General features: G+C 41.6%; 1 protein-coding gene across 2 annotated transcripts in view; it reads right to left on the minus strand.

Annotated features, from left to right (window-relative positions):
- Positions 1-487: 487 nt before the first annotated feature.
- Positions 488-16571, minus strand: part of LOC103363786 (fasciculation and elongation protein zeta-2-like) — a 19359-nt gene continuing 3275 nt past the window's right edge. Inside the window, exons 2-10 of one of the 2 annotated variants that reach the window (XM_008290684.1) lie at positions 12442-12550; positions 10834-10950; positions 8787-8928; positions 8160-8287; positions 6718-6867; positions 6462-6542; positions 6004-6079; positions 5847-5912; positions 488-4298 (exon numbers count right to left, since the gene is read on the minus strand). In XM_008290684.1, coding sequence (XP_008288906.1) covers positions 4282-4298; positions 5847-5912; positions 6004-6079; positions 6462-6542; positions 6718-6867; positions 8160-8287; positions 8787-8928; positions 10834-10950; positions 12442-12550 — 886 coding nt within the window. In that variant the 3' untranslated portion in view covers positions 488-4281. The remainder of the gene's footprint in view (positions 4299-5846; positions 5913-6003; positions 6080-6461; positions 6543-6717; positions 6868-8159; positions 8288-8786; positions 8929-10833; positions 10951-12441; positions 12551-16571) is intronic. The other variant, XM_008290683.1, reaches the window with a different exon arrangement.

Here is a 16571-nt window from a genome sequence, read left to right on the forward strand (position 1 = left end):
TGCATTTAAACCAGAAGTCTCATTGATTCTGAGTTTGTTTGTCAACAGAGAACTGTGTTAAAAAAATATGTTCACAGATGATTCACATTTAAGAAAATTATGTGGAAGTTTGACTGTAAATTCATGACAAACGACGGTAGTTTGGAGCTCGTTTCATTCATCAGCAGGTGTTTGAACCAGTTTTTCAAAGCTCAGAGGTGCAATTAATGAAAAGTAACTCCTCTCCACGTCCTCACATCTTATTTGTTTTATTTGAAATGAGTTGCAATGATGCTGCCACCACCGTGCTTCATAGTCTCGACAGTGTGGTTGTGATGATGTTCAGCTCCACGTTGGTCTCCTCAAACCAAAGAACCTTCTTCCAGTAGACTTCAGAGCCTCCACATGTCTTCTGGTGAACTTTCTAGTAACTCCTTCAGAGGAGTCAAAGGCGTCTCGGTGGTTCAGAGGTGCAATTAATGAAAAACAACAACTCGCCTCCACATCGTCACATCTTATTTCTTTTTATTTGAAATGAGTTGCAATGCATTGTGGGCACAAACACTTGTACCGTTACAGTCAATAATATGGTTACAAAACAAACATTTACATAATAAATTAATCGAACGCAGTACCACATGAGACAGGAATTATAAAACCCCGACGAGGCGGGATCGTTAAAAACAAAAAAGGAGTTTGTTAAATGTACAAAGATTGTTTTTTACAAAGGCAGCTTCTGTTTCTGTATTAGTCTGCTGCTTGTTGTATAAATATAAATCTCTAAAGTGTAGTTATGTTCTGATATGTCTGCCCACGCCGTTAGAAAACAACCAGCGCTGACAGAAAACCGCTTTCATTCACCAGATTGGGATTAAAACGTTGGCTCTGATTGCTTTTTTTTTTTATTTGCTTGAAGCTTTTCCACATGCGCTCGTCCCTTTAGTGTGATACTAGAACTACCTGCCTGTAAACAAGTCACCAGTAAAGTGCATGCAGCTCATGCTCGGTCGTGAATGTTTTCGTCGCTGTAGAGAAACATATAAATAGTTAAATACGAGCTCTTCTTCTTGTTGTTGTTGTGATTCCTCACGTAACCGACGGCTACACGGAGCAGAAGCTACGACTTCGGTAAAACCTGCGATGCTACCTGGATTATTTAGTCATGCTTCGGAGAGACAAAAAGCTAAAACGACGTCAAACACCGGTGATCGTACCTGAGGGCTACACCTGATCTGACGGAGCACCCGGAGCAGCTGGTGATCTGAACGCTGGCGTACCAGAACCTGGAGATTCAGAGCTTCACTCCACCGATCCCATCCAGACAAACTACAACTCCCATGATGCAGCACAAGCCTCCCGGATGCTTCTCATTACGAGTCTCTTCGTTGCGACTTCGCTGGTCCCTGCAAGAACGTCGTGAGGAAGACGTGGATGTTGACACAGTTAAAGGATTTTAATGCTGCGGTTTGAAGGTGAAAACGTTCAGCTGTGACGTTGCTGCTTGTTTAGCTCACGATGAGTCTTCAGCATTTAAAAAACACCTGACAGACGAGCTAACGAGATAAAAAAACAAGCTGGTTTAGGAGCTCAGACTTCCTCATCTCTTCAAGGTGCATCTAAGTAATTAAAAGATCCTCCATGACGACGGAGGATCGACGGTTTCTGGCTCAGTGGAGCCAAGAAAGTGCGACGAAGCAGAAGGTAGCATCATGAGAAACAATCCTGGTCTTAGGATGAGCTGTTTGAACATTTACTATCTAGATATTATTATTTACTTTAACAAAATGATCAAAAATGGTAAATTTTACTCCGAATTTAGCTAAAAAACCACAAGTTGTGCAAAAAAACTTGCTGAAACTTTGCCAAAGCCACCAAAATTGTTTAAATTTTTATCCGAAATGGTGAAAAATTTTCAAAAATCATTACAAAATTTGCCCTTAAATGATTTTAAACACGTCCAAAAAGACTCCAAAATAACTTTTTTACTCAGAATTTAACAAAATGACTCAAAACTTGTGAAAAAAATTTGTCCAAATGAACTTGAAACTTTGCCAAAGTGACCAAAGTTGTTAAAAATTCATCTGAAACAATGAAAATTTTTCAAAATTTATCCAAAATGGTGAATATTTTTTAAAATAATTCAATAATTTGCCTTTAAATGACTTTAAACACGTCCAAAAAGTCTCCAAATTAACTTAAAACTTTGCCAAAATGAGGAAAATATGTTAAACATTACCCAGAATTTAGCAAAGATGACAAAAACTGTGCCAAATAACTCAAAGTCTGTTTATATTTAATGGGAGCAGAATCTCCAGACCGACATTAAAGACTCAAACTCGACTGTTAAATGTTAAAGCAGCTCGTCTCGGCCCAGACGATCACATCTAGAATCGGTGGAGCGCCTCTCTCAGGTTGAATTCTCGCGCTCACAGTGACTAAAGTGTTAAACGGGTGCTGGATATGAACACGACTTCAGCTAAAGTTTCTACAGCGCTAATCTACAGCGACTCTGCAGCTACAGAGCAAAGTGCTACCACGAGATCCCTAAAGTTGAACAGCTAACAGAGATTAAAAACCCCACGACACGACTAGCGGGCGAGCTGACGACGGGCGAACGAGACACGTGAGGTATCTGCGTGAAATGTGGGGAGCCGGAGGTGTCGGGCGTTTACAAAAACATTACAAACGTCTAAAGTCACTAAAAACAACCCTTTGTCCAAAAATATGCCTGTACAGCTTTGTTCAACCTCCTCAAGCCTTTTCTCTTTGTTTGCTTTTTTTCCCTTTTTCCAAAGAAGTAAAAAGTTCCCAGAACTGTGCAATTTCCTCTCCATCATATACAAAATATTTCATCTGTGGAGGAGGATTCTGGTTTGTTCCGACCGGCCGCGTTTCCTGTTGAAGCCACACGGTTCTGGTCCGTTAGCTTCAGAAATAAATCAGATTTAGTTAAAGTCTGACTGAAAGTAAACAATGAGGATGAAATGTTTAATTTCAGTCCCTGTAAATAATTCTTAAAAACGAATAAATAAACATAAACACATAAATAAAACTGAAAAATCAAAAATGAGCCGAATAGAATTTGTTCAAAATTACTCAAAATGCAACTAAAATACTGAAATTTCTCTAAGTGACTTAAAAATTGGCCCTAAATGACTGGAAGTGTTGTCAAATTTGCAAAAAAAAAAGTTGAATTTTACTCACAATTCAGCCAAAATGACAAAAAAAAAGTGCAAAATGATTCAAAACTTGTGTTTTCTTGTGCAAATATTGTAAAATAATGTACGTAATAAATAATAAAGAACTTATATAGTCTTATTTACTGCAAGTCAAGAGATGAGGAACTGAATCAGACGTTAGAGGTATTTAAAACTTTGCCAAAATCATAAAACTTTAGTTGCTCAAAATTTTGGCCAAAATGAGAAATTTTCTGAACTTAAAGCAGAGTGAGGAAATCTGCACAGAATTAATAGAAAATTGCTTAAATAAATCCGAATCTTTGCCAAAATTGCTTTAAAATGACCAAACATGTATGCAAAAGACTCAAAACTGCCCAAAAATGATTTCAAACGTGTCCAGAAAGACTCAGAAATGATTCAATGTCTCCAAAACAACAGAAAACTTGCCCAAAAGTGCTTAAAATTGAGATAAAATGATTCCAAAACTGCCCAAAATTATATCTAAAGTGTCTAGAAAGATTGGAAAAAGGCCCAAAATGATTCAATATGTCTCTGAAATCACTCAAAACTTACAGCGATTCCTGTATAAATTGTCTGTTGTTGGAAGCTGTAGCGGTTAGCATTAGCCTGAAGAGCCACGTGAGCGTGAAACCCGGCGGGTAGAAACAAACCAGAACCTCCGTTAACATTCAGCGGAGCACAAACCCAAAGCCGACATGCAGCAACAGAAGCACCTGCCGTTAAATTAAAGGGTTTTGCTCTTTGATCCTCAGCGAGCTCGTAGCTTTCGTCATTAATGCTAATTTACAGGAAACAAAAGAACAGAAGGGGAGTAATGCTCGAACGCTCCTGGAAGTTTTGAGGTTCACAGATCGTGCCAGGATTCCCGACGCGCTCGGAGGAACGGGCGGGTCGGACTGCGTTTCCCCGGAAACGACTCGTTAATACTGATTACTGGCGTCATGCAGCGAGAACACACAAGCGTCGAAAAGTTAAAAGAGTTAAAATCTCAGGAACGACAGAGTAAAAAATACCACGAGGGAGGAAAGTCTATGATGAATCTGCGTCTGGTTTCCAGAACCTTCTGCTGGAGCGGGCGGCTCTGGAGGTCCGGCGTCCGGCTTTACGTGGGACAGAGAACTGTGGAGACAAGAAGAGACGAAGATGAAGGAGGAGGAGGAGGAGAAGAAATGCTGAGGCGCTAACGGGAGAGCAGCTACGACGGGAAGAACACGGTGACGGAGAGGAAACACTGAGCACAGGTGAGAAGCAAACAGGTGAACGGCTACGATGTGCATGAGTGTGTTGGTGGTGCAGCTAGCGGCGCTACGCAGCAGGAAGCCAAGAAGACGAAGAAGAAGAAGAAGAAGAGGAGGTAAAGGTGACGTCACTATGCAGACAGAGAAGAAGAATCTGTTGTAGCCTCACAAACCTCGGGTTGTGCCGCCCTCATACCAGAGCTGCCGAGCGAAGCAGCACAGTGAGAGACAAGGAAGGCACAAGTCAACACACAGCAGCATTTCCTGCTTTCATTCATGTCTGACACCACGCTCGCTTCTCAAAGTGAACTCTGAGCTTCCTGTTTGAAGCAGCAGGAAGAGATAACGTCTGCAGCAAACTGTCCTGATACGAGGACTGAATCCACACAAAGAAAATGTTGATGCACTGAAACCGTAGCAAGAAAACATCAGCATGTCGTCTGTAGATGGACTAAATACACTGAAAATATGTATCTGGACACATTCCCCCAAAAATGTAAAAATAAAGTTAAATCAATAATATATATATATATATTTATGATATAAATATTCTCAAAATAAAAACTTTTTAAAAAAAATCACAAAAGCAAAAAAACAACAAAAAAACACATATACATATATTTTAAAAAACACACACAAATATAAGATAAATATCCTAAAAAAATTTTAAATCAAAAGAGTAAAAAAAAAAAAACAGAAATACTTTAAAATTATGTATAATAATCATAAAATATTTTAAAGCATAAAAATTGAAGAAATATTTTAAAATTACTATATCATTAAAAAAATCCAAAAAGTAAAAAACATGAAGAAATATATTTTTTTAAATTACATATAATGATATAAAAAAAATTAAGTTAAAAAATTGAAGAAATTAATGAGCCTCATGGACGACGTTCACACCTTTTGTGACCCATCAGCTGTTTCTGCTCCGACAGACTGCGGTCAGCGTTAAAGGTGTTGCAGGTGTTTCTGCTGTTCTACATTTAACTAACGGTGTCCTGGATCGTACCGAACATTAATCTGCTGCATCACTCCTGCAGCCTTAAAGCGTTTCCGTGACTCTTAATCCCTTCATTCCACTTCCTGAAACATGTTTTTAATCCACGTTACCGTCGAGTCGAATTCTTTGTACTTGTCAATAAAACCCGTCTGGTTCTGATTCTATTGGGTATCGCAGGACCCTCTGTTTAACACAGACGTGTAATATGTGCCTGCAGCGCCACCTTCTGGTGACACCTTGTTCGCTCCAAACCAGATTTGCTTCAGATTTGCTTGATAATTAAGTAGAAACATGTTTATACGTAAGCTGGGGAGTGTTTACCGCCACAAAGACGGACTTCTGAAAGCAACACCGACCAATCAAGGTTCTCGGCTTGTTCCTCGTTAACCTGAAGGTGTGTAGAAGTGAGGACGTCTGAGTGTTTACCTTTGAGGATGTAGTCTGTTAGCAGGGCGGGGACCTTCTCGCTGTCATCCCTCATGGCGTGGAGGACTAACACGGAGAGAGGAGCTCGTTACTGACTGAAAACAAACATTAAATCAGGTTTAAAAAAAAAAGAAGCACTCCAAATGAACAGACTCACTCTTTGTGAGGATCTGCAGGTCTTCCACTGCCGGAGAACCTGCTTTCTTCTCATAAGGGATGACTGTGGTCAGGTACTGTGGAGGAAAAACACGACGTTAGAAACTAGAAGCTTCTGATTCAGGGTTTGGAACAAAACAAGGCCGGGTTATAAAACATGGCGTCTGTCATGGAGGTCATACGAGCAGATGGAAACTGAGAGGATGTTTGTACGCCGGCTTCCAGGACCCAAATGTTTACTGACATGAAGGAAATAAAAAAAAAAAAGAAGAAGAAGAAGCAGCGATTATGCAACAGCATCATCTCCAAACACAAACAAGAAAGCTGCAAAATAAAAGTGACACAAGAACTGAAAAAAAAAAAAAAACAAGAACAAGACGACGACAAACTGAGAAGATAAAACCGGAAACAAACATGCCGATGGGAAGGAAGAAGAAAAGCACAGAGCAGAACAAAGACCTGTTTGTCTCCTCCCGTGTTGCCAAAAGTTTGACGGATGCCGTTTTGAATGACATTGGAGAGTCCCTCCAGAGTGAGCAGCTGGGAGGAGCGAGAGGAAGGAGGAGAGACAAGGTTGGACACCAGTTTCTACGTCAGGAGGAAGAAAAGCTCTGACGGTTGCATGCAGACTGTCGGCTCAAGCGTCCGTCCTGAGAGTCTGGGGAACGTCATGGCGTTAAAATGCAGCCGATGTGCGCCCGCCGTGTCCACTCACCGTTCCCGGTATGTGCGTGCTCGCCGTCCGCTGGCCGTTGGGTCCCGTCGTGGTCGTGCTCCGGATCTTCTTCTTCTTCCTCAGCAGCTCGCGGTGCTCCTTCTGCCGGTTCTGGACGTCGATGAGCAGCGAGATGAAGCTGTTCTTCACCTTGTTCACGCACAAAGACACGTTTCAGTGACGCTGCTTTGTTTCTAAGAACCACAACAGTTTGCTGGTAATTTACTACCTGGAGAAATCGACTGTCAGAAATATGCTAGAACATAATAGGCTCTTGTTAAAGCAAATAATCGTCTATATCAGCATTTCAGGGCAAACTCTTGTTTTTTTAAGCACCTACAGTATCTATGTGGTCTTTCACAAAACAAAAAAAGCAAAAATTTATTCTTAAGGAAATATATTTTAAGATATCATCAAAAAAACTGGTCAACTGGTTGGTCAATATGACAAAACTCTTGTTTATTGTCATTTAAAGGCCTATTTTCAGAAAATTATTCAGTCTCCACAATGTGTCTTCCAGTTTTTCTGCTCAAAATACTTCAAAATGATGTTAATTTTATTATTAATAAGCTGCATATTCCCCCAAAAATCTTTTATTTTACACCTGCAAACACAACAAAGAAGGATTTGTTGCATATATGTGACCTCTGAGGTCAAATATTGGAGCTTTGAACTCACATTTTTAATCATTAATGTGGTCTTTCATAACAAGGACAGCAATAACTTCTTCTTAAGGAAATCTATTTTAAGATATTGTCAGAAAAACTCCACAACAGAATTAGGATTTTGAAGGAAATGACGCTACAAACGAGTCTAGCTGGTCGACTGGTTGGTCGATATGCTCTCATCTGACAAAAATCTTGTTGATTTTCATTTAAAGATCCTATATTGTGCCAATTTTCAGTAAATTAATAAAAAGCCACGTGTCCCCACAATGTGTCTTTCAGTTTTTCTGCTCAAAATATTGCAAAAATGGTTAATTCTATCACATATAAGCTGTATAACACTAAAAATATTCACATTTAAGAAACCGCAATTACAGAATATAGACGTCAAGCCAAATATTTAATCTAAATAATTGGCAATCAATATAAGAGTTGAAAACCAAGTGATGATTCGATGGATCCCAGCTGAGTTTGAGTTGTGTAAACAGCGTCGTCTCTCATTTCTAAAGCGCTCAGGATGTCAGGCTCGACTGCAGCTCTTTACTTGTCGGATATTTATACACTTAACGCTCAAAGAAATCCATTTTTAGATGCTGTCAAAAAATCCCCCCCAGCAGAACGATGACGTGGAAGCGAACGGCGCTAAAAATACGCCGCTCGTCTCTCTCTGCTCCCACCGACGACAGATGTGCAAATGGTTGGTTTCTGAACTTGCTTTGAAGCTTCTTTGCTTCAGAATCGTCTGACTGGTTTTCCAGCGTTAACAAATCAACGTACCTCCTTTTCGTACTCCAGCTCGTCCCTCAGCGCCAGAGCCTGGATCAGCTCCTCGCTGAAGCGCCGGATCGCCGTCTCCACCTCCTCCAGCGTCTCGGTGAGCTCCGACACCGACAGCTGACGGAGGCCTGGAGATAGATTCATCAGTTGTTAAATCAATCTACAGACTCCTGATCACAAGTTAAACCTCGGGACTGGACTTTACCTTCAGCAGACAGATAAATGTTTGTTTACTGGGTCACTAACGTGTGCAGCTACTTTCTAAACAGACAAAAGGGCATCATCCGTTTAAGCCTCCACTTAATCTCGAGCTACACAAAAGCTTTTAAGGTCATGAGTCTTTTTTGTTTTTTAGCAACATCTGGTGTAGCTTCAGAGCGAACCCCCCACATTGTGTTGTCGGCACCTGCAGCAAAACGTCTCACGTTGGAGGCTTTCTGGGTCCAAGCTCCCTGTGCAGCGGCCTGGACTCACAAACCGGACGTATGCGGTCGGTTACGTAATGTTTCCGGGCAACGCGATCTGTGTGCGTTCGTTATGTAAGACTGAAGTCACGTGTGCGAGGTCGCTTCTCGGCCGATTACGCTCGATTAAGACGAGGAGGAACGAGATCGGGTCGGCACTCACGGTCCTCGTAGCTGGTGTTGGATCCGGAGCGCTTCAGGGCGTGGAGGTCCTGGGAGAGCATGGACAGGTCGGACTGGGACGGGCTCTCGTCGTCGTCGGGGTCCGGAGACTCCTGCATCATCTCCTCGATCTCCTCGATCACCTGAAAAGTTCACAGCAGTCGATCATGTTGGTTATTTTAGCCTCGGTCTGTGTTTTCAGTCGTATCGTGGTTGTGTTGGTGCTGCTGGCGAGGTCAAGGCTCCGACGCCGAGGGCTGACGTGGTCTGTCGCTCTGGATTAACATACAGCAGAGCTTTGATTTCAGTCTGACCTGCTTGTGTCATTACTGAAACTACGGAGGGACAGTTTTCCCGACCCATAATCGTTATCGTCGCTATCGCAGCTCGGCTTGGTAACGGAACGCCGTCATGGCAGCTCACGTATCATCCAATAAACAGAAACTCTGGTCGGTAGCCATTAACAGCCACAGAAGTCTCTGTCATGGTAGATCAACCCCCACACGAACTGTCCACAGAGTCGCCCCCTATGGTCGCTATCAGGTACTGCAGCTAATATAAAATACGTTTCGTAAAATTACTCTTTTTATCGTTTAAATTACTAACAACAATTAATCAATTAATGACAAAAGACTTAAAGAAAACCTTGAATAGATGCAGTTAAACTAAATGTAAGAGTCTGCTGGAAGCTATCAGACATTTACAGACAATTCTAGTCACTGTATTTTGATAATTTTACACTCTGCCTCGTTGTGGATTCAACTCAGTAAATAATTAACCAGTGAAGCTCAAGAGAAACCGATAACTGGCCGTACTGTTTCACCACACAGGGAAGTAAAAACCCGTCGCCGCCTAATGGATTGGTCCTGGACGGCGACTCGTAAATCACATTTAGAGAAGTGGACCATAAGCTGAAGGAGCGCACCCCGATCATTCAACATCACATGTTATCGCTGCTGTTGGTTCATTCAGGGGCTGTAAACGTCCTCCATCGGACTCTTCAGTAAATAGAGTCTGTTTACGGCTTATCAAAGACCTCCAGGTGATTTATTAGTAGCGTTAGACGCTTCATACAGTTAGCAAACACGGTCAAGGGCTTCGTTTAGGTTCTTCAGCTCGAAAGTTTAATAACAGAATAATCCCAAACAGGTGATTTTGCATATATACACTCTACAAATACGTCAGGGAATGGAGGCTGTTGTAGCCGTTTGAAATGCCAGTAATCTCATCAGATAAACGCTGATATTTGTTTCTGGGAACACCTTTTTTTCCAGCTTTTTATTTAGGTTCAGTTTAGTTTGATTCTTCTGTTGTTGCCGGTTGATGCACTAAATTACAGCTTAACGTCAATAATATTTCAGATATTTGTACTAAATTCAGTGCGTGTAGGTCCATGAAAAGACTTCTTTGTGTTAGAGCTCAACAACAAAACTAAACATGTTGGATTTAGAGCTACTTGTAGGTCATAAAGTGTTCATTTTGGGGAAGTAAACTAAAGCGAGGCGACTGACTTAACAGGTGAAGTGACAGTTTTAAGAGGATTTGAATCCCTTTAACAATCTGCTGGGGAATCTGATTAATAAATCACGGGGCTATACCTGATCGTCAACTTGTTCTTTGTCAGATTATGCACAAATTCATGATTTTATTGCGATGAGACGACCTTAAAGCACCTCTTAAACTCTAGGGCAACGTCTTTCGGCTGCCTTTTTTTTGTTTGTCTTTATGTTTTTGCTCCAAGTTCGTGCGTCATTTGTCTTGAAATGCAATGTTTAAAATGTACATGTGTACAACACGTTACTGAAAGCTGGTGTAAACATCAGTGGAAATCAGAATCCTACAGAGATGATTTGTCTGAAAAAATTCTGTGGAAAACATCGACGTATTCTGGTGATGATCAGGTGTGAGCTGCAAATGGTTTCAGAGACACTGAGGCTGAGATGGTGAATAAAAACCTGAGAGACTGAGGTGCCTGTAAACTCTCTCATGGAGGTAAACTGTGACGTATTAACACCATGTGGAGACGAATGCGTCTACGTGTGAATCACCTGTTCGGCCGTGAACAGCGGCTCGTCGTTGATGCAGGACACGATGATGGAGTGCATGTCCATCTGCTCCCTCAGCTCCTCGTCGTCCGACAGGTCCAGAGACTGGTTGTCCAGCTTCTGAGGTTCACAAACAGAGACTTGGATGAGACGGCGGCCAGGTGGCTAAGCAGATTGAACACCGGCGACAGACCCGGTAGTCGGTTGGCGGATTAACCGGGCCGACTAAACGCCACTTTGAGATCATCTGCGGGGGAAACGTCGCATCGATCCGGTCGCTTTGAATTCAGTGAGTTATTTTTTTTCAAAATAAAAGTTTGCTGCCGTTAAGTTCACTAAAGTTCATACGTTTAGTTTTGATTTAATTGAAAGTAGATTTTTAATTACAGGTCTGCTGAACCGACCTCAAACTGTTCAGACAGTAGCTGCTGACAACATTAAGTTAATTTAAGTTCTGTGATATCAGGATTGATCCTGTGAAATCCAAAACAGTTGATGAGTTTTAACCCTTAGAGGTCATATAATCAACACCTGCTCTGTATATAGTTGCAAATATTTTTGTTTAGTTTGATTTTTACATCAAATTCACCTTTTCGTGTTCATATCTGCAGCCTACGTTCACATCTTCAATTCTGAAAATGCTCCGTTAAACATGTTTGTGTTCTTTATTGTAATAAATCATACATTTATCAAATTGGATTTGAAATTTTTTGGGTGTTTTTGAGCCCAAAATGTTAATACAGTGAAAAAATAATCGTCAGATCATATCGGTGATGAAAAAAAAAAAGAAGAGGCCAACTATGGGCACGGTGAACATGTTTCTATGTGGTGCATACAGACAAAACTAAAAGGATGCAAAAGAGTATAAGACCAAAAAACACCCAAATCATCATATTTACCTGCAAAAAAATGTAAAAACACAAATAATCTTTAAATCTCAACCTTTTCTGGCAGCATCTGAACCAAAAAAATTAATCGAATGTAAAGCAAAAACCGTCACATTTCATCCAAATACATTTATTCTGCAAAAAAACCAAAGCGTTCACACTAAACGGATTCTGTAAAAAAAAAAAAGGAAAATTCTGAGCTTCTCGGTCACTCCAAGGAGCCGCGAGTGACTCAGCTGTGGGCGACGGTCACGTGGTGAAAACTCGGGGACTGTTCGCTTGAACTGAGCCGACCTGCAGAGAGCACGTGCACGGATGCAAAGAATAAATGTAGGATATCGTTTTGTCTTTAAACTGTACGGACATCTCTCAGCTTTAAACTGCATGACGCCCGTTGGCTGTTGTTCTTCTACATAATCTGAAGCTCTGCCAGGTCCTCTGGTCCTCCTGCCTGTCGTCTGTTTGTTTATGTTGGAAAAAAATCTAAATAAAATATTAAAAAAGTACAATATCTACAGTCTGTACAGCCACAGCTGCAAATGAACATGTTTCTGGTGATTAAATATTGAGAGAAATTCAACTTTTCTTTATGATTTGTGTCGGTTCAGTCGTTTCTGGTTGCAAAAAACCACAAAGAAACGGCTGCTTGGAGCTCAGAGGGCCGATAAGTCGGTGTTGGTGTGATTGTGTCGTAGCGCTACACAACATGAATGTGCATTTGTACCTCGTGCTCGATGAGGTTCAGGGTGGGCAGGTGCAGCGAGCGAGCGTGAGATGTCTTCCAGTCCACCGGCATCACGTTGCCGTAGTTGTCGGTCAGGGCGTTCCAAACTCTGCGGGGAAGCAAAGCGGAACTCGGTCAGAGCTTAAAGGCTCGTTGACACAGAACGAAGCAGCAGATAAGGACGGTTTCCTTCTCTTTTTCAACAGTGACCCAGCGTCACTCTGCTCCCCGACCGCCCCCTCAACGCTTCACCGTGTTCCTGCTGCATCACACCCAAACCGCCGACGAGCTCTTAATCACGCTGGGAGACGAAAAGCAGCCGTGAAGGTCGGAGCTGTTTGGATCAGTGAAGCTACAGCTGGAAAAACACTCACGTCAGGATAGTTCTGCTTTTTCTGCGATACATGTTGACGTAACTCCAACCAGAAGCTGCAGCCTGACGCGTCTGAGTTCATTTGATTCAAGATTCAAGAGTTTTAATTGTCAGACACAAATAAACACAGAATAACGCTCATGTTCCAAACCGAAACGCTAAGAAGAAAGAATAAAAACACACAAGAAACAAATATAAACATGAATATATACAGCTGAAACTTAAAACAATACATCCACAGGTGTGCCTCCAATTAACTCAGATGTCGTCAATGAACCAATCAGAAGCTTCCAAAGCCGTGACATCATCACCTGGGCTTTCACACATAGTCTGAAGGCGTCTGAGTGAATGGAAACTTCTGACTCTGAAGAAAGTCATAAAATAATCTCTAAAAATTTTCCCTCGTTTAGCAAATAGAAATAATGTTGATAATCCTGATTGACCTGAAACAGGAACAGTTCAGTCTGATTTAATGTCCGACAACCAACGACCAATTAAAGTTTTGATTTTAAGTTTGCTGATAGACATCATCAGCGAGATAAGATTTAAGACTTTGAAATGCCTCTAATTATTATTATTTTTCTATCAACTAATTTAACAGTCAATCTAAATATAATCAAGACTAATTTATTTTCGTGATTAGTCGATTAATGTCAAAGTAATTTCCCTTCAAAAACTTTATTTCTTTCGTCAGCATTGTTTTATTTGCAACTAAGTGCAAAACTAGAGACTTAAACTGTTAACGTGATGAAAACATATTTAAAAAAGAGGGTTTAGTATTTAGGTTAAGTTTCTATTAAAGCCTCTGCACTACCGGCAGGGTACGTAGGGTGATTTTTATATATTTAATTCTATTTTATTTTACTTAGACTGCATTTTGATCCTTTTTGTTATTGCATGGCACTAATATAAGGTGAGAGATGTCTTTCGGTTCCTCTGGACATACAGAGGAACTGACAATAAAAAAAAAACTCTGTAAAAACTCTGAATTCACAGCTCAGCGAACGTCTTTAACTCGTGTTTGCTTGCGACCACGTTATAAAATCAGGATTTATTGTTACAGAGTGAACATTGAGTCTCATTTCAGTCATTATTTTATACTCGTTCTGCAGCTGGACGAAAGAAAACAGCTTTTTTTTTGAGAATTTGCTGCATAAAACTTCAGTTCATACGAGCACAGGGAGCAGGAGAGAAGCTACACAGCTGCTGTGATCCGACATCTCAACTCTGCTCGGTGCACAAAACCGTCTTGTTGTTCTGGGATCATTTAAAGTCCTCCCAGACTTTCACACTGAACCCTGACCAGTGACTGGACTCAGAGATGAACGGTGCTTGGTGATACTGAAGAAAGACGTTTGTCAGAATGAGCTGAAGTAAACAACATGGACACGTTTTCAGAAACAGCAGCAGTGTGCTGAAGGTTGTCGACGCCGTGCAGCAGATATCGGAGCGAACAGATGGCACCGAGGAGCCTGTTGTACATCATAAGTTTGGTGTTGGACCGTGAAGTCCGTCTTCGTCCTTTAAAAACATACGTGTTAGCAGACGTGGAGGAGCTTCTACTCAAACCCGCTGACTTTCTGTTCTAAACACGATGCTGAGCTGCTGCCATGCTCTGCTGCAGGGCCGTTTTTTTTTAAACGCTATGACAGAAAATCGGGTCGGTTCTGGAGGTGAGGCTGTGCTGCAGCGAGGAGGCCGGATGCTGTGAACCCATGTGTCATGGCGTTGTCACAACCTCCGTCTCTGTTTATGTAACATGCGTGTTCCTCCCCGAAGCGCTCGTGCACGGCTTGCAGAGCAGCGCTGCTTTAAATAGGGCGAAGGCTGGCAGGACATTTTCTCTCTTTTTTTTTTTCTGAGCCCCGAGCAGCGACACTGTCTCGGGCACGTGAGCCAAAATCCGCCGTTCGCTTCGGTTCCGCGCAGCTCATTTGCATTCGGCCTCCTTTTTTTTTAGGAAAAACCAATTCACTTGTTTCGACTTCAACACCGATTTGTGCAAATATATTTCTGCACAGTTTGTTTTGCACGCACGACTCGGCTCGGGTTTCTTGTTTGGCTGAAGGATGCTCGCGTTTCCTCGCTGTCATCCTGCAGCTCGTCTCGGCCGGTGGGTTTCCGGGGAACTTGTTAAGCGTCTAGGCACGTCCTGCAAGAGTGCAGCCATGCAGAAAAGACTCTCGCTGAGCCTGGCGCTGCTCTTTGGGCTTCGCCAGGCCGCCGTCCAATTATTCCGTTCCCTCCGTCCTCTGTTCCTCCACCAGCAGCACCCACTGATTCCCTGCCCAGTCCGACCAGTCCTCCTCTGCTGCCCTCACCGTTATCTGCTCGCACGGAGTTGAAACGGGTCAAACACGACCAGAGTCTGGTTCAGGCCCACATCAGTGACGCAACATGATATTAATCTAATGAAAGCTCCAGAGTTAACGAGCTAACACGGCTGTTGATTAATTAACTGTTATAATAACACAGATTCTGCCTTTTTTTGAAGCAACAACTGAAGCGATTTAAAGACCTCGTGACTCGTCATACATCAAACAAGCAATCAACCCAGAGGATAACGGGTCCGTTCACCGTTAAACAGAGTAATTAGCTGCAGTTTTAGGCCTTTGTTTTCACAGTGGGTCTTAATTAGGGGTTGGTAACGTGGTATTAAACGAGCCCCAGGGCTGAATTATTAAAGACCAGTGAGCTCTGACATTACTGGTTCTACTATCAGTGCTGGAGGAACTAAAAAGAAGAACAGATTTCCTGTTTTTGGTTGCGACACAAACAGAATCTCACCGAGTCTGTTTTGTAATTCGCCTGATGCATTTCCGCTGTTCTTAATTAATATCGTTAAAATACTGTCCAACTACATTTACTTTTTATTTAACAGAAAAGAGCAAAAGAGGAGGAATGAAGCAATGTTCATTGTGTTAATTTGAGCTGACAATCGTATCGTTAAAGTCAACAGCAGTTAAATCTTCCACAGTGTTGATGATGACTCACGTTTTTTTTTCTACTGTTTTAGTTCTGCTTCTAAAGTTGTACATTTTGCTCTACTGTTGACTCAAAGCAGAGCCCTCAGTCAATTATGGCAGGTTTTTATCTGCATAAATGAATTAATTTCCCCCTCATTTTTCACCAGTTTTGTTTTTTGGGGTTTCAGTTATTGAGCTGTAATAGACATGTTTCTAATCCAATGGCCAGAAATGCACAGATTTTCATCATCTGTGTCCACATACGTTCACATGTCGGTAACTTATCAGGTTGTAACATGACGTGAATTCATCCTGAATCATGGTACGGTGTGAAATCTCCTCAGAAGTCTGTTTACGTCTAAATACGAGCAAACGTTTTGCCTTCAAAGTTTTGCAGACGCCATGCTAGTTTTATTAAACATGTTCGAGGTGCTAACTCCCCTAAACGCTGAGTTTTAATTAGATATTCTGTGCTGCTAGATTTAAATTCTTCCCCTCGTAACTTTCGCTTTTGTAGCTTCACAACAACTTTGCGGTTTTTGAGGCATGTAAAAAACTTACAAGGACTAATTTCGGTGTCGTAGGAGGCCACAAATAAATACACTCTGCCTCTGCTTTATATTTCAAGTTGCTCTTTAACTGCTGTGCATTTCTTTCATCGGCTCTAATGGTTCATTCAAGTAAATTATCAACAAAGTCTTCCTGGACGTCCTTCATTTGATGTATTAAAGTGCCTTAAATGAGGCACATTAAACTTTAAATTACAGTAAATAAAAGAAACGGAGCCAGTT

The sequence above is a fragment of the Stegastes partitus genome, unplaced genomic scaffold (genome assembly GCF_000690725.1).
Source record: "Stegastes partitus isolate 25-593 unplaced genomic scaffold, Stegastes_partitus-1.0.2 Scaffold691, whole genome shotgun sequence".
Taxonomy (NCBI): domain Eukaryota; kingdom Metazoa; phylum Chordata; class Actinopteri; family Pomacentridae; genus Stegastes; species Stegastes partitus.